Below are 22141 nucleotides of genomic sequence, written 5' to 3'. Positions count from 1 at the left end.
GACAGCTGTTGCCTGCTGCCTTCTTCCCAGAGGGGACCACATTTCATCCTTATACCCCTACTGTCGATGCCCCTTGCCAGCAGGAAGTAGCCAGAGAGAATCTTTGCCCTTTTTCATAATTATGAAAGGCTGGAATGTAAGATCTGTACAGGGACACCTCCCTCCCTCTTGAAAGTTTCTGCCCAGTATCTGTTACCTAGGTAACTGGCAGACCTGGAAGCTGTCACCTTCTCCTCCTGCTAGGTCACATCCTGGACCACCTCTGGGTCCCAGGCTCTGAGGTCACATCCAGATCCAGTGTGGCATACATTTTCCCCCACCTGGCCACACCTCTGCCTGTCCCTGGCCTAGATAAGTCCCAGCCCAGAGGTGGGTCACGCCCTCCCCCTCATTTTCAGCCATGCTTCTCCACCATGTATGGGATGCAGGGGCAGCAGTTAGGTAAATAAACTTATTCTCCTGCCTGAAAAAAAAAAAAAAAAGAAATGGAAAGATCTTCCAAGCTCTTAGATAGCAGAATTAACATAATGAAAATGGATATAATGCCAAAATTGATACACAAATTCAATGCAATTCCTATTAGAAACCCAATGATGTACATTTCTGAAATACAGAAAACTCTCCAAAAATTCATATGGAACAGCAAAAGACTTAGAATGTTCAAAATAATTCTAGGCAAAAAAGTCAACATGGGAGGGATCTCCATACCAGACTTCAAACTCTACTATAGAGCCATACTAACAAAGGCAGCATGGTACTGACACAAAAACAGACCTGAAGACCAATGGAATAGAATACAAGATTCAGAAATAAAACCACACATCTATAGTCAGCTGCTATTTGACAAAGTAGTCAAAGACATACAGTGGAAGAAACAGCTTCTTCAACTACTGGTGCTGGGAAAACTGGGAGGCTACATGCAGAAAACTAAAAGTGGACCCCAGCCTATCACCATGCACCATCATCAACTCAAAATGGATTAAAGACCTTAACAACAAACCTGAATCTCTGAAACTACTGCAGGACAGATTAGGAGAGACTCTTGAATTTATAGGCACAGGCAGGAATTTCCTGAACAGAGTCCCAGGGTCACAACAAATTGGACAGAGACTGGACAAATGGGACTACCTTAAACTGAAAAGTGTCTGCACATCTAAAGTTATAGCAACCAAGCTAGAAAGACAACCAACTAACTGGGAAAAAATATTTGCCAGAAATATATCAGACATGGGGTTAATATCCAGTATATATGGGGGACTCAAGAAAGTAATCCCTCCCAAACCTAACAACACAATTTCTAAATGGGCAAGGGAAGTAGAGAGACTTCTCAGAAGAAGAGATTAAAAATGGCAAAGAAACACATGAGGAAATGTTCACCATCCCTGGTTGTAAAGGATATGCAAATAAAGACAACTCTGAGATACCACCTTTCCCCAATCAGAATGGCCCACATCCTCAAATCCTCCAACAGCAAATGCTGGAGGGGATGCAGAGAAAGAGGAACTGTGAGGAGTCAGCTGGACTATGGCTGAGGAGAAGGTGAAGGCTAAACAAGCTCTTGCATAGAAAGCAGTTTTAGTGTTCCAGTGAACAGTCCTAAGCCAGAGAATCACACCAGGTGTGCCATCACAGTACAGAGAGTTAGGCCAGAGAGGGAAAATCCAGGCAAGGAGACAGACCTGAACACTTGCCAGCAACCGTGGCTACTGCTGCATCGGTGGCAGCCTTAGCCGCCATACCTGCAACACAGAGAGTCCAGGAGGAAGGAGCCAGATGCGGCCATCGAGCAGATTCTACCCAACACCAGCAAGAACCAACAAAGAGCAAACATCTTCATCCTGCAGTTCGCAGACCAGAGACGACCCAGGAATCAAGAATCGACGTGAGTAGACCTGATATCCTCACTCCTTCTCAGGGAGCAGAGGAGGGAAGGCCACTCCTCCCCTCCCCCCCACTACAGGAGATCTCAATCTTTGATACTGACAAAGGCCCAAGCCGGGCTGAGCTGCTAGCTCCAATTCAGGCCTTGGAAGAAAACTAGAGTCATTTAGCTGGTTGCAAGAACCTAAGCTGATTTGCCAGACTCAGCTCCACCCGGAGAAAAATGGGCCACGAGCCCCAGGAATGGCTTTCTTCCCTGGGTAAACAGAGCCAGAGGCTGCTCCTCCCTTTAGCAGCCTGGACAATCAATTGAAATTCCATAAACATAAATCCTGAGAATGGCTCCAGGCTGGGCTCTGTGAGTTTCTCACAAACTAGCTCCCCAGGAAAAGCTACTGTTTGCCGAAAGGCCTCAACTCTACCCAGAACCTAGCCTAGTCGCAGCATCTCCAAACTTGAGGAAACAGACATTTCCCTCTTTTGTGATAGTCAAAGCAGACTTCCCTCCCATTGAACTAGCCTAGGAGGAGGATCACAAAATCCTGGGTAAAGCAGAGCATTACTTTCCCTGCTCAAACAAACTTACATAAGAAATCAACCAAGCCACAGGAAAATCAAACACCACAAACAGACCAGAGAGTCCAATAAGAGGATTGTTAAGGACACAAAGGAGATACAGGATCTTCCCACCCCTCCCAAAAAAAGTCAAAGAAATTTTTTTTTGGTACCTTGTATAAAATTTTTTTTTCTAAAACTTATTTTTAATTTTTAATGTTTACCTTTTTAAAAAATTGTTTTCTAGTAACTTTTTTTCTTCCTCTTATAATTTTTATTTTAGGGGTATATGTGTGTGTGCGTTTTTCTTTCTTTTAATTTTTTTTTTTTTTTTTTTTTGTTTAGCTCTACTGAACTTTTGATCTTTTTTTCTTTCTTTCTCATTCTTTTCACCTTTTCTTCTCTTTCATTCTTCTTTGTGTGACTTAATTGCTGTTTTGCACATCCTCAGATATACCTGTAGTCGATTATTAGACCTTATCCCCCACTGTGTACACACTTAATCCAGATATTTATTACTCAATTCAAAACCTCTTAGACTTAAATTCCTTAATAGCAGTACTACCTCTTTATACATATATAATATTTTAAATACTTTTATTTTTAAGTTTTTCACATCTCCTTTATATATCTCTCCTTCTCTCATTATATCCATGTTCTTCTCTGAATACTTTGTTTTCAAATTTGCATAATTTTTAAGCATTGCACTTTTTATTTTTTAATTTTTGCTTTTCTATTTTCTTCTCTCTTTTTTTCTTTCTCATTCCTCTTTTGTTTCTCTCTATCTGCTTTCATCTTATCCAACCTATTTCCTGCTTTGAGATTAGGACTCAGTTAAGTTAACTCTCCCTGTGCCTTCCCACATCCTTCTATTCCTCTTTTTACCCACATCTCTCCCTAAACCTAATCATTTCTAGTTTGCCAAATTCTTCTTTGTGGTTCGTAGCCCATTAATATATAGTTGTTTGATGTTGAATAGATATATCTGTTGAACTAGATAGTATCTGCAGACTTTTGACTGCAACTACAGGCTTTGTTTGATGCTTGCCTTAAGATAGTGTTCCTGCACAACACTGGTGTTACTTTCATCCCAAATGGGCAGAGTAAGCCAGAAAAACACAAGAAAAATGGCAAGTCCTGGTATCTCATCTCCCACTCATGATAATCAGGGTACAGAAGAGATAATGAATAATCTAGAGGAAAGATCCCAAATAGCTCTACAAACACTGCTGGCAAACATGGTAAATGAAAAGATTGAAAACATACAAAGGACTCTGTATGAGTGTGATAGGGAGAGAGAGGAGGCAAACCAAAGTTTAATACAGGAAAAGATTAAAAACCTACAAAGGACTCTGTATGAGTGTGATAAAGAGAGAGGAGGCAAACCAAAGATTAATACAGGAATATCATAAGAGTGAGGAAGAGACTTAAAAAATATACAACAATTGCATGAACAGCTTGAGATCAAAGAGAAAGGCAGGAATGGCGTGAGCAGGCTGAGAACACTCAAAGAGAACTACAGGAATGGCATGAACGGGAGAATCCAAGAACCATAGGAAGAACCCAGAAGCTACAGCCCCAAAGAAGGTGGATCAAATGGCAGGAACGCCCAAATACCTCTCAGTCATATCTCTTAACATTAACGGACTTAACTCTCCAATTAAGCAACATAGACTGTCTAGTTGCATTAAAAAGCAACATCCTTCTATCTGCTGCCTTCAGGAGTCACATCTTGCCCATAAAAACAAACACATTTTCAATGTTAAAGGCTAGAACAAAATCTACCAAGCAAACGGCCCCCATAAACAGATGGGAGTTGTAATCCTGATATCAGATAAAATTAGACTTCAAATTAAAATTCATGAGAAGAGATAAAGAAGGTTGCTACATACTAAGTTAGGGATATCTCCTTCAGGAGGATATTACAATTCTAAATATCTATTCGCCAAACAACAGAGCACCCAAATTTATCCAAGAAACACTACTATCCCTCAAATCCCACATAGATCCAAAGACATTAATTGTTGGTTATTTTAACACACCACTCTCCCCACTACATAGATCAACTTGGCAAAAACTCAACAGAGAAACTGCAGATCTAAACAACTGCATAGATCAATTAGATTTAACAGACATCTACCAAATATTTCACCCAGCAACATCAGAATACACGTTTTTCTCAGCAGCACATGGAAAATTTTCTAAAATAGACCACATTTTAGGCCACAAAACAAACTTGTCTAAATTCAGAAACATTGAAGTTATACCTTGCATTCTCTCAGGCCACAAGGGAATAAAATTAGAACTCCACACCAAAAGCCACCAAAGAAAGTCGAGTAACACATGGAGGATGAACAGCACACTGCTGAATCATGAGTGGAAGAGATTAGAAAGGAAATTCAAATGTTCTTGCTATTCAACAAAAATCAGCACACAAATTACCAGCTCTTCTGGGACACAGCAAAGGCAGTAATCAGGGGCAAGTTTATAGCTCTCAGTTCCTACATCAACAAATTGGAGAGATCTGAAACCAACAATTTAATGAGACATCTGAACCTCATTGAAAAAGAGCAGCAAGATAAACCCCAATCCAGTAGATGGAAAGAAATAATTAAAATTAAATCAGAATTAATTGAATTAGAATAAAAAAAACTATAGAAAGAATCAACAAAACAAAGAGTTGGTTCTTCAAAAAAATTAACAAAATTGACAGATCCTTAGCAAATCTTATCAGAAAAAGATGAGAATGCACCCAAATAAATAAACTTAGAGAAGAGAATGGAAACATCACCACAGAAATAACCAAGATTCAGAACATTGTAAGGGAATACTTCTCAAAAGTTTATGCTAATAAGTTTGAGAACTTGACAGAAATGGAACTTTTCCTAGCAAATATTGACATTCCAAAACTAAACCAAGATGAGTTAAACCATCTTAAAAGGCCCATATCAAGCATTGAAATAGAAACAACAATAAAAGACCTCCCATCTAAGAAAAGCTAAGGACCAGATGTTTTTACAGCGGAATTTTACAAAGCCCTCAAGCAGAGCTCACACCAATACTCCTCCAACTCTGCAATGGAATTGAAAGAGAAAGTTTACTACCAAACAAATTCTATGAAGCCATCATAACCATCATCCCAAAATCAGGCAGGGACTCATCAAAGAAAGAGTACTATAGACCCATTTCTTTGATGAACATTGATGTAAAACTTCTCAACAAAATTTTGGACAATCACCTTCAACAATTCATCCAAAAAATCATACACCACGATCAAACAGGATTCATTTCAGGGATGCGAAGCTGGTTCAATATACACAAATCAATTAATATTATTCATCACATCAACAGGAGCAAGTATAAGAACCACATGGTTATCTCAATAGATGCAGAAAAAGCATTTGACAAGATCCAACATCCCTTTATGATGAAGGTTCTGGAAAAATTAGGAATCCATGGAATATTCCTATATACAATAAACACTGTATATGACAAACCTACAGCCAGCATTATACTTAATGGTGAAAAACTAAAGCCATTTCCTCTTAACTCTGGGACAAGGCAAGGATGTCCACTCTCTCCACTTCTCTTCAATCTAGTATTAGAATGCCTAGCTAAGCCGGGCTCTGGTGGCTCACACCTGTAATCCTAGCTACTGAGGAGGCTGAGATCTGTGGATCGCGGTTCAAAGCCAGCCCGGGCAATAGAGACCGTGAGACTCCTATCTCCAATAAACCACCAGAAAACCGGAAGTGGCGCTGTAGCTCAAGTGGTAGAGTGCTCGCCTTGAGCTGAAGAGCTGAGGGACAGCACCCAGGCCCAGAGTTCAAGTCCCACGACCGACAAAAAATAAATAAATAAATAAATAAAATAAAAAATAGAATGCCTAGCTACAGCAATAAGACAAGATGCAAACGTAAAAGGGATCCAAATATGGAAAGAAGAAGTAAAACTCTCCCTCTTTGCAGATGACATGCTCTTGTATTTAAAGAAACTCATAGACTCCACTCCCAAATTACTCAAGCTGATTCGAAATTTTGGCAAAGTAGCAGGGTATAAAATTGACCCTCAAAACTCAATGGCTTTTCTGTATGCCAACAATGAGAAAAGAGGGGCTGAAATTAGGAAAGCAACTGCATTCATAATTGCCCCACAAAAAAATAAAATACCTAGGAATTAACTTAACCAAAGAAGTGAAGGACCTCTATGATGAAAACTTTAAAAACTTGAAAAAGGAAATCAAAACAGAACTTAGAAAGTGGCAAAAACTCCCATGCTCCTGGATTGGAAAGATCAACATCATGAAAATAGCAATACTTCCCAAAGGTATCTACCAATTCAAAGCGATACCTATCAAAAGTCCAACCTCAATTTTCAAGGAAATAGAAGAGGCAATCCAAAAATTCATATGGAACAATAAAAGATCCCGAATAGCAAAAACGATCCTCAACAAATAGAATAGTGCTGGAGGAATGTCAATACCAAATTTCAAACTCTAATATAAAGCCATAGTAATTAAAACAGCTTGGTACTAGCACAAGAACAGACCTCAGGACCAATGGAATAGAATTGAAAACCCAGAAATGAACCTACAGACCTATAGCCATCTAATTTTCGATAAGGGAGCTAAAAAAATAGAATGGAAGAAAGACAGCCTCTTCAATAAATGGTGCTGGCAAAATTGGTTAACTACTTGTAGAAAACTAAAGCTAGATCCTTATATATCACCCTGCACCAGAATCAACTCCAAATGGATCAAAGACCTCAGAGTCAAAGCAGACACTCTGAAAACATTACAGGATAGAATAGGAGAAACCCTAGGTCTCCTTGGCACAGGCTGAAATTTTCTTAATAGAGACCCAGAAACTCAACAAATCAAAGAAAGGTTGGACAAATGGGATTGCATGAAATTGCAGAGCTTCTGCATGGCAAAGGACATAGCTAGCAAGATCAATAGAAAGCCCACAGATTGAGAGAAGATCTTCACTAGCCATACAACGGACAGGGGTCTCATATCTAAAATATACTTTGAACTCAACAAATTAAATCCCCCTTCAACAAATCTTCAAAGATACAACTGCCCAATAAACAAGTGGGCTAAAGACTTAAAGAGAAACTTCTCTGAAGAGGAAAGAAGGATGGCCAATAGACACATGAAGAAATGCTCAACCTCTATAGCCATAAAAGAAAGGCAAATCAAAAGAACATTGAGATACCACCTCACCCCAGTTAGAATGGCTATAATGAAGAACTCTAATAACAACAGATGCTGGAGGGGATGTGGACAGAAGGGAACTGGACTGCATTGTTGGTGGGAGTGTAAACTTGTTCAACCACTTGGAAAGCAGTGTGGATGTTCCTCAAAATACTCCACATAGAGCTCCCCTATGACCCAGCAATCCTAAACTTTTTCATTTTAGTTTTGTTTTGGAGATTCAGACAAGGCCATGTTCCACCTATCTGTACAGCCCTAGTAACCATGATTATAGGAGATTATCCAAATGCCTAGGTTTCTTTTGAGATAGCTTTTTGATAACAATTGGCCAGAATAACCTCTGCTTGAATGCACTTCTTTACTTCTCTCATTTGTGTGGATTTTAGGCAATATTTTGAATGCTATTTAATCTTGACATATGCTCAGATTTCTAAAAATAGTTATTATTTTGAGGCCTGAGATTACAGAATTGATGAATATTGATATGTGGCTAAATAATTTTGCCAAGTGAAGATCTCCTTAGCAAAAATAGATTTCCCCTAAAGCCTAATTTCTCAAACCTTGTATGGATCCTTATTACCTGCTTAAATTACAGATTGCTATGCAGTAGGTATGGGTGTTTTCATAAATTTTGTGTGTGTTGTTGGGGTGAGCCAAAACTAACTCCTCTTTTAATATACCAGGAGTTCCTGTCCACCCTTGAGAATCAAAATACTGGTTTCTCAAAAGCCCCCAGAGTCAGTAAATATGCTGTTTGTTGAGACCCCAGGAAATGTGGAAACTGTTTGGAAAGCACCTTAGGATTGTTGTGATCAGGTTGTGTGATGTATAGCCCTGTTTGATTATCAATAGCCCAGACAGGATCTGCAGCCCTGTTTGGTTATCAACAGTAACACAGCCCAGCCACCTTTGCTCTGCCAGAAAGGAGCAGCCTATTCTCTGTCCCCATGAATGAGAATATCCACCTGCTTTGTGTGGAGACCACCCAAATTGCATCCCAATTCAAACTAGAATGATAGGTTAGTTCAAACAGATACTATGAGATGCAGAGCACATGGGCAGCAAAGATGGCACTGAGAAAGAGTAGAGTGGGCAGAGCCCAATTTCCCTTAGGTTCAGTGCATAATCAGCCCGTGGAAGCTTAGGTGCATGATAGGGTGTGACCTTGACAGTGTAGTTTCCTCCGTTCCCCCCCCCCCCATGCTACCTGCCCTTTTGGGCTTTAAAAAGGACTGCTCTCTGTTAATAAACGAGTTTTCTTCCTACTTGATTTGGCTCTCCACTGTGTCTGATTGTCTCCCGGGCTGAGGAAGGCTGGGGATCGGGGGAGCACTGCACTTACCTTTCCTTGGACCCCGTCCGTCTTTCGTGGGACGGACGAAGACCCAACAATGAGACAGAGTGTAACCCCATTGGCCACTGACATAAATATGCAATCTTTGTGTGTGCGCTACAATCCTGTTGGCCACCTGCATGTTGACAGGCTTGACCACATGAGTATTGTCTTTAAAATCCCTAGCTTGAGGCCCAATCGGGGTGGCAGTTTCAGCTCCAGAGTCTGTGTTGAGTCCCTAGCTGGTCAGCTATCCACTTCCCCAAAAATGTCATCTTTTTACATGAGTCTGTCTTTACATGAATGGTGGACTCTTTTCCCCAGAATATGTGTAAAACCAAGTACATGACAAGAACAAATAAGGGAAGGAAGCGCTAATTTGGGTTCATAGTTTCAGAGATTTCAAATCACAATCATTGACTTCCTTGGCCTGAGGTGAGGCCCAAGATCAGGCTGTGGGACCATCTAGCAGAGGCTACTCAACTCAAGGTACAATAGAATCCAAAGGAAAAAAACAAAAACAAAACAAAACAAACCATAGGAAGTAGTAAGGGCAAGATTAGCCCCAAGGACATGCCCACAAGTGATGTATTTCCTCCAACTGAGCCCTACCCCATGCTCTTAACACTTCCCATACCACCACCCTATTGTTAACCCATCAAGGGGTGAATAAACACATATCCAATAGTATGAAGTAAACACAGAGGACAAAAATACACCCAGAGAAACCAGGTCTCTGCTAGTTTTCAACACAACACTGAACAACATGAATAACATGAATTTCGCTGAAGAACAAAAAACTGATTCACAGAAGGAAAATTGTCCTTTTTCCTCCAATTGTACCATGTGACTGTGCAGGTGGAGGAATTAGTGTCTCCCTGTTCTTGTTTGATTTCAGTGTGAAGGCCTGGAAGGATGTTCATATTGGCCTCCTCTAACAAATCTAGTGTCAAAATATGATAATTAGCAACAACAAAGAAACTTTATTAATGCTATCTGGTGGACTAGTTATTATTTTGGCTTCAAATATTAAGTCTAAGAAGCAGAAAATGTTACATTCTGGAATACTGAATTACAAACTATTGAGAATCAGAAAATGTTACATGCTGGAATACTGAATTACAAACTATTGGGAATCCTCAAGCAACAAACTCCTAGCAGTCTCAGTATTGGCACCTCTGATAGAGCCTCTGGAGGGTCCCTCATATCTGTGGCTCAATTTTCAGGCTATGAACTACAAAGAAGACAGCTACTCCTGTCACTCTAGCTGCAGGAGGCTCACAGCCCTGCCTACAAGAACCAGAGGTCTGGCCTCGTGGCTTGCAGCAATGCTTGTGTTGACTATATTCCCATGTTGGTCACATGAGGATTTGTCTGCTTTGTGGACACAGGGGCTGTTTCTCCCTCAATCCACATTTGCATTCTGACACCATATTGCAATCTCACTTCTTTTTCTCACAGAAGATACTGTGGAGCTTTTTTTTTTTTTTTTTTTTTTTTTTACAAAGGAAAGAAATGTATCTCAATTGAAAAGGAAACCAAATTCACTCAGCACCTCCCTCATCACAATTGGGAATGTACCTATGGTCCCTAAAGGACTAAAAATTTAGTTTTAATATATTTCTGTGTAGTTACTGTTAGTGTTGTGCTCAGCTTTGTTCCTTAGCTCCACCCAGAACTGGGTCCTCCTCCCATCCTGGAGTTCCCTCCATACATTGTCCCCTCCCTCTCTCTGCCCAGACCCACTTGAACTCCCATTTACCTCACTTCCTATCCCTCACACCCTCTTGCTATCTGGATGGTGATGGAGGCCATGTGCTACCACTTGGGGGAAATACGGCTTCTATAATAAACCTTACAATATTCTTTCTCCTGTGCTTGCCTGCTTCTGCCTGGTCCCATGGATGCATGTGTCTGATCCTCTTACAGTTACATTGATGGGCTGACAGCCCAGTTCAGGATCATGATCACAAGCCTTATTACTAGAACAACCATGCTGGTACTTGAAAATCAATGGTCTATCCCACAGCTCTGAACCCAGCTGGAGGATGTATTGCATCCAGGTTGACATAGCATGTGAGAAAAATTCAGACTCTTCCAAAATTGTTTCTGTCCATCAAGTGATGGAGATTTTCTGTCTTAGAGACACTAAAAGATATACAATGCTTCAGACCATAAAACTGTCAATAGGATCTAGACACAGATACAAGACAGAATACAAGACAGATACAAGGGCTCAGTCTCAGTTCTGTGACCTCTGAACACTATTACAGGACTTCATCACACTCCACTGTCTTAAATAGAGCCAGAGCCCCAGAGCACACAAGGCCAGAGACCACTGTGGAGATTCCAGTACTGTATCAGCCCAAGCTTGATTCAATGAGGAACAAGTGGGAGAACTCTGTGAAGGGCTTGATATTTATACAGGGTTTGGGGACAAACAGAGAAGATGCTAGACAATGTACAACTGGGCTTCCAGCTTCTGAACAGAAAACATAACATAGACTGTATGGATGGGCCAAAACCATGTGCATGATGGAAGTTTTATAAGTTTCCTTATGAAGGGAATAAAATCATAGAAGATACTTGATGCTTATATCACTGATTGTCTATAGTACTACTTAAGAGACACATATTTTTTTCAATAGATACCTCATTGTTTACCTAAAGTCTCTGGTCTTTATCCTTTCATGATTTTCTCCTGCTCTTAGTAGTTTCCAAGTCATCCAATTATCATATGCTCTTCATGTCCACCCAGTCACATTGATCACAATATCTTCCTCCTCAGCTCATTCAGACAATCTTCTCTGCTACTTCCCAGACCAGCAACACATGAGGGCTGCTCACCCAGCCAGAGGAGAGGTTCTAGTTCAGGGATGTATCACTGTGGGATGATTATGTGTAGCTTGAAAGGAGTAATACACCCCAGCATCCTCAGTTTCCACACTGCTACATTTCAATGTGCAATCTGTGCATGACCCACTGCCACTGAATCTTTCTGAGATCCCAGATTCTCAGTTGGAAACCTCATAGATCAGGAGTTGTGGAGACTGCCCTCGCTTCTGCAGGAACCATTTCAAATATGTGTTTCCATTGCTATATAGAAAGTTCTGAATAGACCTGCAAGAGATGGAGGCTGGCTCTCCTAGGGTGACAAGCAAGGGGAGTGGAGTCTGGGTCACCACAAAATCTCCACTTGATCCTGAAATTAGAATAAGATAGAAGTGCAAGGTTATACACAAACGTACAGAGACATGCTTTTTATTTTTTATTTTGATGTATTACCTATTATTAATATTACATGGTTTGACTTATAATATAAAAACATTTTGCATCTAAAATTGTGAGTTAAAAAAAACTACTCAGAGCTTATGAAAAGAAACTTATTTTACGAATGAACTAATACAGATTATGTGGGAAGGGGAGAGAGAGAAATGGGGTATTTGAGTAGAAATGCTCTTAAATGATTTAATTAAAAAGGAAAAGGCATCTCCCTATCTTCCATGCTCATTAAAGTGAAAAAATAGAGATAATTTTAAGCATAAGTAGGGCTCTAGGCATAATTCATTATTCTCACCAAACACAGGTTTTCACTCCTTCTGCAGACCTAAATCTCACTTACTCCATCATGATTAACAAGACCTGCACATCTAACACATGGATAGGGCACAACTGGAATCTCAGATCTCACCCTGCCACCCCACTCTCATTTCTCATCCCCCTTTGCTGTTACCAGGGATCCAGAGCATTAACAGCCACAGGAGCTGAGACAAGGACTTCATTTTTAGGACTGAAATGAGGAGTTTTGACAGGTCAAGGCAAGTTCTGATCTGAGCCTTTATCTCAGACTTAGAAAGGAAGGCCTTCCTTCCTTAGGGAGCAGTATGCAAATAGCCAGGTTGGGGCAACAGTGTGAGAAGAGTCAAGGGGAGGTAAGGCTTGCTCTTCTGAGCAAAGTAGCAGCAGATCTATTCTATATTTGGTGTCAACCAATAAAATCCATGATGCCTTTAGCATGGAAAGAAGGACTCCACTGATAATATCTGGAATTGAGGGAAAAACAGGATGCACATCACCTCACCACCCTAAAACAGCATCAGAGGCCCAGCTTTATGTCCAGGAGACACTCTAGAAAAGGAATGGACATTGTGTCTAGGTCCTCCATTCCTCCCTCATCTAATCTAGAGAAAGACACAGTGTCAAGCATCAGCAGCACTGATTCTCAAAACAGTTCACCAATAAAAGCACAGAGTTGAGCTAGATGAAGAGGCATACCATAGTTACCAGGTTATCTCTTAGGGATGCTTGCATCTCTATTTGCCAGGATCTTCATATTAAGATGTAGGGAATAGAATTGACAAGGATAACAAAATTTTCTCTTGCAGGTTGTAAGTACCCTAATGGTCTTTTAACGTAATGGGAAAAATTATTACACTTGAAAGAATGAATTCAATGTAACAGTTTTTTTTTTAATTTAATTTAATTTGTGAACATACTGTACAGAGGAGTTACAGTTACATGGGCAGGATAATGCGTACATTTCTTACCAAGCATTGCATCCTCCTCCTTTGTTTACCCTTCACATCCCTTCCCAGCCTCCCCTCTCCCCCCCTAATTCCAATCCTTCTCCTTCACCCCCCCCTCCCCCCCCTCCCCGCACCAACATTGTAAAGCTCGTTTTGGACATGACAACTTGTACTTCTCATTGTTGCAACAGGTCCACCTGTATCCTTAAACAACTGGTTTTTCCCCATCTCCTCCACAAGTTATACTGACATCAAATATAGTGAAAGCAGGGGTTATACTGTGGGGGAGGGACATACAAAGCAACAAAGAGATAATCTTATAAATGTGTTAGAAACACATGCATGAAAGAAAAAAAACATTAAAATACACATCTAAGGGTTCATTTTCCTGACATCACATTATCTGACCTTTTCCACTTGACTCATACATATACTAGATATTACAAATAAGGGAAACCATGGGACCTACGTTTCTTTGGGCCTGGCTTACTTCACTTAATATAATTTTTTCCAAGTTTTTCCATTTCCTAACAAATGGGGCAATGTCATTCTTTCTGATGGAGACATAGAATTCCATTGTGTATATATACCACATTTTCTTGATCCATTCATCTACTGAGGGACATCTGGGTTGGTTCCATATCTTAGCTATGGTAAATAATGCTGCAATAAACATAGTTGTGCTGGTAGCTTTAGTGTGGTCTTGTTTGTAAACATTAGGGTAAATGCCCAAAAGTGGGATTGCTGGGTCATAGGGGAGCTCAACCACTTTGGAAAGCAGTATGGAAGTTCCTCAAAATGTAACAGTTTTTTAAATTCACTAAATACCTTGTCATTCTTCCACAATGTATTTGTACAGCAAATTAATCAAAGGAGAGTACAGGAAGGGTAAAAGGATCAAAATATGGTGTACTTATTAATTGACATACTGAGGTGAGACCATTTTGTGTAACTACTTGAAATGATATATATATATATATACATATATATATATATATATATATATAATTTTGATTATCTTAAATTAACATAAAATCTCCAAATATCTCCAGTCCCAATCTAATTTAACTAGTCTCTGTTTATTTGTCTCAGAGATTTTAGTCTCTGCTTCACCTGAGGGAAGGAAGAGCACATGCAGGGTGTTTGTACTGCTGCCCCAATGGATGAACCAGTCCAATGGAAGAGGTGACTTGTGGGAAGTGATTATATTATGGGATTGGAGATTATACCCACTGCTCACCAGAGGGTTACAGATACTCTCATGCAGTGAGGCAGTTCTCATAATAGTCACCTGCTATCAAATGAAGAAAACCATAGGCTTGGCCAGCTCAAATTACAACTGGTTCTCTCTTTATTAACACAACATATTGTACCACATGCAAGAGAGTCTTCAGAGTAAAGACAGATGAAGATACAACATCAGGAATGTTCTGCATCTAAAACTATGACTTAAAGAAACTCTTCTTTATTCAGAGTTTAGGTCAGCTACTTTGTTAAAGAAAAGGACTGACAATGGTGTGTCATGTTTGTGTGTATGCACACACGTGTGTGTGTGTGTGTGTGTGTGTGTGTGTGTGTGTGGGTGTGTGTGTGAGAGAGAGAGAGAGATAAATTTGGTTTAAATAGAAGTGCTCATAATAGGCTAATTGAGGAGTAAAAAGCATCTCTCTACCTGAGATACTTTTCTTCTTCAAAATACAATTTCTTAATCCTTACCGAGATTACTTGTTAACTTGCTGAAATGCAGATTCACATTCAGTAGATGTGAAGTGGATTTGTAATATTGCATTGGTAACATGCTCTCAGAGATGCTATTGATGATCCTGAATTCTGGACACCTTCTGAGTAGGAAAGAAAATACTAGTACATACATGTTTAGTTGTGTTTGCTTCCTTTTTGTCAAGAAATATTTCTGTTTGATAATGGTCACTTACATATTTCATGAAAATATCTCATTTTCCATGAGCTGAGACTTCCTGAAACTCTTGCTATAGTTACAAGTTGCTAATAGGAAGAGTCATGTGTGTATCTGGTCTTGGGCAATGCCCTCCTGGTTATATTCTGGGAGTTAGGCGGTGACTTCACTGGATCATCAACTATGGGCTCCCATCACCACAGTCTCTTCAGGAAATACATTTCCCAGCACTGCTCTCCCTCTCTGCTTTCCTGTTTATATTCTGAATGAGATGGGACATCTTCTAATCACATATAAGATTGGAAGGTGGAAGGGACTCAATCCTATAGATCCACAATATGCAAGGAACTTGGACAGAGGTGAGAGTGTGGACAAGTGAGAACTCGATACACCTCTCGTCTTAAATTCTATTTTTAATATCTATAAGGAGTTGTATAAAATGATTTCCATTAAACATATGAGGTTATAAATGCAATTCTTCTTTACCTATCAGCCTTTCATCATTCTGAACCATCCCTCCCAATCCAGCTCCTCCCTTCCATATACATTTCCATGTGTAAGAATGTATGTTAATTACTAAATGTGAACTTATGACTCTCAGTATGTCTGTAGGATATATGGAAGTCACTTCTTATTACTCTGATAAATATAGGTATAATATGGGTCACTATGTAACTGTACCTAGTGCCTGACTCCACAAGTGTCTTAAAGGTTTTTTATTTATTCACATATATTTATTTCCATGCTTCAGTTTGGATTTATGTGAACTAGGCCAGAAGCCAAGGGTGCTTTTGTTATCTGCTCTCTGAATAACACTTCTAAAATCAAGCACCAGAAAAAAAAACATATTCAAACCTTCCAAAACCTGATACAAAGTATTAGTTAATTTTTTCTTGATATTTCCTGAAGTTGTTTAAAAACTTATTTTTCCACTCTACTTTGGAAAGTTTAGAACAATTATATGATACTCAGTATCAAATCAAATTTTCTGAGAACTAGATTAAAATGTTGTATGTTTTGACATGAGAGTTGAAATTATTTAAAAAAATACATTTGCTGGAAATAAAATTCCCTGACAGGAAGTTGATAAATGTTGAAGGTACTCAACTCACTTGTTTATTACATTATTTAGCATTCCCAAACATCATATGGTACTTCAAATAAAATTATTCCATGGAAATCAAAAGTTGAATTAAAAAATTTTAACGACTATTTTTTTTTTAAAGTAGTTTTCAAAATGCTTTTCACAAGGTATTTTTCCTTGCCTTTAAAAACCTGCCCTGACATATATAGAATGGCTTCGTTATTGATTGACTGCAGAATTTTAGGAGAGACTAGACCATACATGAGTACAGAGCAGTGTTCTTTGTTTTGTTTTGTTTTTTTGGGGGGGGGGTCCGGTCGTGGGGCCTGGACTCTGGGCCTGGGTGCTGTCCCTCAGCTCTTCAGCTCAAGGCTAGCGCTCTACCACTTGAGCCACAGCGCCACTTCCGGCTTTTTTCTTTTTGCTTATGTGGTGCTGAGGAATCGAACCTAGGGCCTCAGGCATGCAAGACAAGCGCTCTACCACTGAGCCATCTTCCCAGCCCCAGAGCAGTGTTCTTTGTAAGTCACAGAAGAGGCAGTGTCAGGTGTGTGCTGCTTGGGATGAGCAGGAGGACAGACAGTTAAGGTATGCAATTGACTCCAGAACCTATCTCCCAATGGTTCCAGTGACCTTAAAAATGGTGCTGCATCTGAGATGCTCTGTCAGCAGTTGGAATCACCAGGGTAAGCATCTGGGGCAGCCCAGGCTCTCACTTCTGCTTCCCTGGGAGGTTTTTGTTATGACTGGTGTCACAGGGGTAGGGAACTAATTACCCTGCTGACAGTAGTAAGTGGCAAAATCTTCAGGCTGCAGGCTGCTGATGCTGAGAGTGAACTCTGTGCCAGATCCACATCCACTGAACCTCCATGGGACCCCAGATTGCCAAGTAGGTGCAAAATAGATCAGGAGCTTTGGAGCTTTCCTTGCTCTCTGCTGGTAAGAATGTAAATAATTGCTAATGATCTGACTGGCTTTGCAAGTGATGGTGCTTCTCTCTCCCAGAGATGTAGACAGGGATGGTGACTGGGTCAACTGGACATCACAACGAGCACCTGACTTTGGAAACATTAAAACAATTAATCATTGAATTAATGATATTATCCAAGTACTTCCACGAAGCCTCCAGCTGCTCTGTTAATATGAGAAGAGTAATCTCCACATTATTCTTCCTTACCTGGGAGCCCGAGCATCAGGAGCCCCAGGAGCTGAGCAGGGGCCTTCATGTCCAGGCTGTTTGTTGAGTGGAACCTTCTCCTGCATAGGGTGTGAGCAGCCTCTGAAGAAGTTCTCAGGGCAGTGGGCTGTGCTCAGGGCACATGAAAGTCAGCAGGGTTGGAAAGATTTAAAAGACATGGCTAAATGTATAGCTTGGTGATCTTCATGAATTTCTGAGCTAGCAGTCTCCAAATCTCTCAGGTAACATTCCTGTCTCCTATCAATATCCCAAAAAGACCCCCTTAAAGGTAAGATATTCCCTAAACCAAGAACTCACATCTACTTCAGTCTCTTCTGCTTCCTAAACCTTCATGTTCTTATGCTATCCTCTCTTCCAATTCAGAATAACATTTTTTAGTAACTAGGCTAGAACTTGCGGACCCAGCAGGTTCAGATTTGATGAAATGAAACACAGTAAAGGGTGAGCAAGGCAATGAAACCACAATGAATGGAGAAGACATCCTTAGCATGGGAAGCAAGGAAAACCTGCCACAGACAGTGAAGGCAGAGCGCAGTGAGGAAGGCTCCCACATCAGGACCAGCATGTGGGGACACTGTCCACCCTAGTGCAGGATGTCACATCTGGGGAGCCACTAGCAGGGCATTGCCATGACAGTGAATCAGCCTCTCATCATTGTGAGTCCAAGCAGCTGCTGCAGGCACACAAGTTAACACTGCTCCTCAAAGTCTGAAGCTCACACACAGGGAAAGTCCCTGCCAAAGTCAGAGTTCTCTTCATCATCCTTCACTAAATGAACTGCATTTGGATCTGGATTTGAGAGATTCACAAACTTCGACCCCAATTATGATGTATCTGCGGCCTGAAATATGATACTTCTGAAGCCAAAGGAAGTTATGATGAAACTGTAAAACTCATGCCTTTCTATTTACCTGCATTTAATTAGAGGAACTTTGAAGGTGGACCTGTCTTTTGATAAACATCCACTCCTGGTGCACACATCGTCTTGATACCTTGGTTTGAGACCAAGACATTTTAGGAATGGCTATGTTTCAGGAGGAAAGAAGAGTGGATATGAGAGTGGAGATCAACCACTTCACAATTTGTGTAATAAGGGTGGGGGGATGTGGGGAGGGATGGGAAAGGGAAGAAAAGGAGGAGGCTAAAATGCTTGATAAGAAATGTACTCATTATCTTGCCCATGTTATTGTAATCCCTCTGTACAGTATTTTCACAACAAAAAAATTAAATTAAATTAAAAAAAATTATTTGTTTATAAGACTCTTATGCCCTGGGTCTCAGGTAGAAATCATAAACATAAAGATCTCTTGTGTAGAGGATACTAAAGCTACCAGCACATGTTTTTAATACAGCATTATTTACCCTACCTAAGATACAGAACCAATCCAGATGCCCCTCAGGAGATGAATGGATCAAGAAAATGTGGTATATATACAAAATGGAATTTTATGCCTCCACCAGAAAGAATGTTATTGCCCCATTTGTTAGTAAATGGAAAGACTTAGAAAAATATGTATTAGGTGAAGTAAACCAGGCCCAAAGAAACAAAATTCCCATGGGTTCCCTTATTTGAAATAACTAGTATATATCTCAGACAAGCAGAAAAGGTCAGGGAAATGAACCCCAAGACAGGGACACAGGTGTTTTTTTTTTTCTTCCTTGCAATGGTTTCTAAAGTATTTAACAGGTACCATGTAATTTTCTTGTAGCTTTGTATGACCCTCCCCATGGTATAACCCCTGTTTTCATTGTATTTGATGTTGGTATAATTTGGGGAGCGAAAGGGTAAAAACAAATTGTTCAAATTGGGATACAGGTTAACCCATGAGATGTACATGACACCATGTCAAAATATGAACTTTATAATTTAGGCGTGGGGTGAGGGAGGAGAGAGGGAAATGTAGTTGTGGAGATGGAAGGGCAGGGATGGTAGGGGAAAACATAGGAGGTGGCAACAATGCTTGATAAGAAATGTACTCATTACCTTGCTCATGTAATTGTAAGCCCTATGTATGGTATTTTCACAATTGAAAATGATAATAATGCGACTTTCAGAATCATGAGTTGATTAAGCAAAACGCTTTTAATATCTGAGACATATAATTAATTTTCTTTGTATTTAACCAACATATTATATTTATTTGGTGATATTCAGTAACATTCCTATTTCAAAAATCCATCTCACTTTTAAGCCTAGCTTTGTGACTCATTCTTCAATTGCTAGCTACTACTGCTTCTTGAGTCATTTGACTCTGTAATTCTCTCCAAACTATAGAAATGTCATGCTTCTGGTAGATGATTTTGTCTTTGTCTTTCACATTTGGTAATAAGTGATAAATTGACTTCTGCAGTAACATTATAAATTCTGGTTCTGTGAGTCCCTGGATGCTGAAGTAATCCAAGATCCCACTTGGACAAGGTCTCTGGTATGACATCTTCTGTCAAGTCCTCCAAACTCAGACTACTGCTTCAGTTCAGAGAATGTGCTATGCTGCTCTCCAGACAAGCTTTGAAATAGGACAGCTGGGCCAAGCCCTACAGAGATGTTTTTGTTAAGGACTGTATCAGTGTGGGAGGAGTATTTATACCTTGCATGCAGTAATAAACTCCAATATCTTCAGCCTCCACCCTGCTGATTTGCAGTGTGAAATCTGTGCCTGACCCACTGCCACTGAATCTGTCTGGGACCCCAGATTCTCGGTTGGTAGCCCAATAGATCAATTGCTGTGGAGACTTGCCAGGCTTCTGAAGGAACCAATACAGAAGGCTATCTCCATCGCTATCTATGAGGCTCTGACTTGACTTGCAGGAGAGGGAGACTGTCTCTCCCAGGGTGACAGCCAGGGAGAGTGGAGTCTGAGTCATTATAATATCACCATTGGACCCTGAAATTAATATAAATGAAAAGTACAAGGTTATATGTGATATATAATTTTTTTCTGTGGTTATATATTAATTCCCAATCCTTTTCATGGTTTCCCTTCTATCCTAAAACCATTCAATATTTCAAAACATATACAAATATTTAAAAGCATAAATGAGGTTCTAGTTCTCATGTATACGACCCACTGCACAGTTGTCATAGTTGTCACCAAAGCTCAGGACCTGGTTCCATCTAGAATGTCCATCACTCTCATATAATTAACTTCACCTGCTTCATTCTAGAGGACAAGTTCTGTGCATCTAACCCAAGAACAGAATACAAACAAGAAGCAGTGGCCCTGAGGGCTTACCCTCAACCCCCTTTTCCATCCTCATCTCCCTCTGCCCTTACCAGTGATCCAGAGCATTAGAAGACCCAGAACACAAGAACAGAGCCTCATTTTAGCTGGGAATCCAGGAGATTTCATCAGTGAAGTCAAGGTCAAGATGAGCCTTTATGTCAAACTAGGGCTGGACAGTCCTCCTTGGGGAGCACTATGCAAATCAGCAGGTGGGTGTAGCAGTGTGAGAAGAACAAAGCAGAGGGCAAGGGCATCTCTCTGGTGAAGAAAGTGAGTTAAATTTCTTCTGTGTTTGGAGAAAAGACCCACAAATACCAGGCTGGCTCCAGCAGTGGGTAGAAGGACCCCTCTCCCCTGATGCCTGCATCTGCAGGAAGGATGTGGTGTACTTGACCCTGCAACTTGAAACACTAGAGGCCCAATTCAATTTAAATGTGTGTCCAGGGGAGTCTTGGTGAAGGGTTAGTTTGATTGGCCCTTTTCTAGTTATTCTAGAGAAAGATACTGTGCACAGACTTCATTTGCCATTGTTTCTCAGGACTTCTATCCAATACTACAGTGGTCTGATCTAGGTAAGGAAATCAAATACCTACTCGAGGTAATCTGGCATTACTGAAACAAAGTTAACTTTTGATTAGCAAGTTATCAACAACTCGTAGAGATGTTCTTCATAAGACAGACTCTGGTGGCTTATGTCTGTAATCCTAGCTACTCTTTTTTTTTTTTAATTTAATTTTATTTTATTTGAGAACATACTGTACAGAGGGGTTACGATTACATGGGCAGGAAAATGCATACATTTCTTACCAAGCATTGCAGCCTCCTCCTTTGTTTACCCTTCACCTCCCTTCCCAGCCTCCCCCCTCCCCCCCACCCAATCATACCCCCCCTCCCCCCCCCCACCGACATTGTAAAGCTGGTTTTGACATGACATTTTGTACTTCTGATTGTTGCAACAGATCCACCTGAATCCTTAAATGACTTGTTTGTCCCCATCTCCTCCACATGTTATACTGACATCAAATATAGTGAAAGCGGGGGTTACACTGTGGGGGAGGGACATACAAAGCAACAAAGAAATAATAATATAAATGCGTTAGAAACACATGCATGAAAGAAACAAAAACATTAAAATACATATTTGAGGGTTCGTTTTCCTAACATCACATTCTCTGACTTTTTCCACTTGACTCATACCTATACTAGAAAT

General features: G+C 40.3%; 3 gene segments (V, D, J or C); all 3 read right to left on the bottom strand.

The window, feature by feature from the left end:
• Positions 1-11966: 11966 nt before the first annotated feature.
• Positions 11967-15308, bottom strand: LOC122099792. The segment is given in 2 exon segments: positions 11967-12186; positions 15227-15308. Coding segments are annotated over 2 exon segments (270 nt in total).
• Positions 15309-17277: 1969 nt separating this feature from the next.
• LOC122099791 lies at positions 17278-17735 on the bottom strand. The segment is given in 2 exon segments: positions 17278-17564; positions 17687-17735. Coding segments are annotated over 2 exon segments (336 nt in total).
• A 2327-nt stretch (positions 17736-20062) lies between these two features.
• LOC122099797 lies at positions 20063-21041 on the bottom strand. The segment is given in 2 exon segments: positions 20063-20592; positions 20982-21041. Coding segments are annotated over 2 exon segments (399 nt in total).
• Positions 21042-22141: the final 1100 nt, after the last annotated feature.

This window comes from Dipodomys spectabilis, unplaced genomic scaffold (genome assembly GCF_019054845.1).
Source record: "Dipodomys spectabilis isolate Male_0828 unplaced genomic scaffold, ASM1905484v1 ptg000533l, whole genome shotgun sequence".
Taxonomy (NCBI): domain Eukaryota; kingdom Metazoa; phylum Chordata; class Mammalia; order Rodentia; family Heteromyidae; genus Dipodomys; species Dipodomys spectabilis.
Note: the sequence above shows the minus strand (reverse complement) of the source record. Positions and strands in the feature narration are given on the sequence as shown.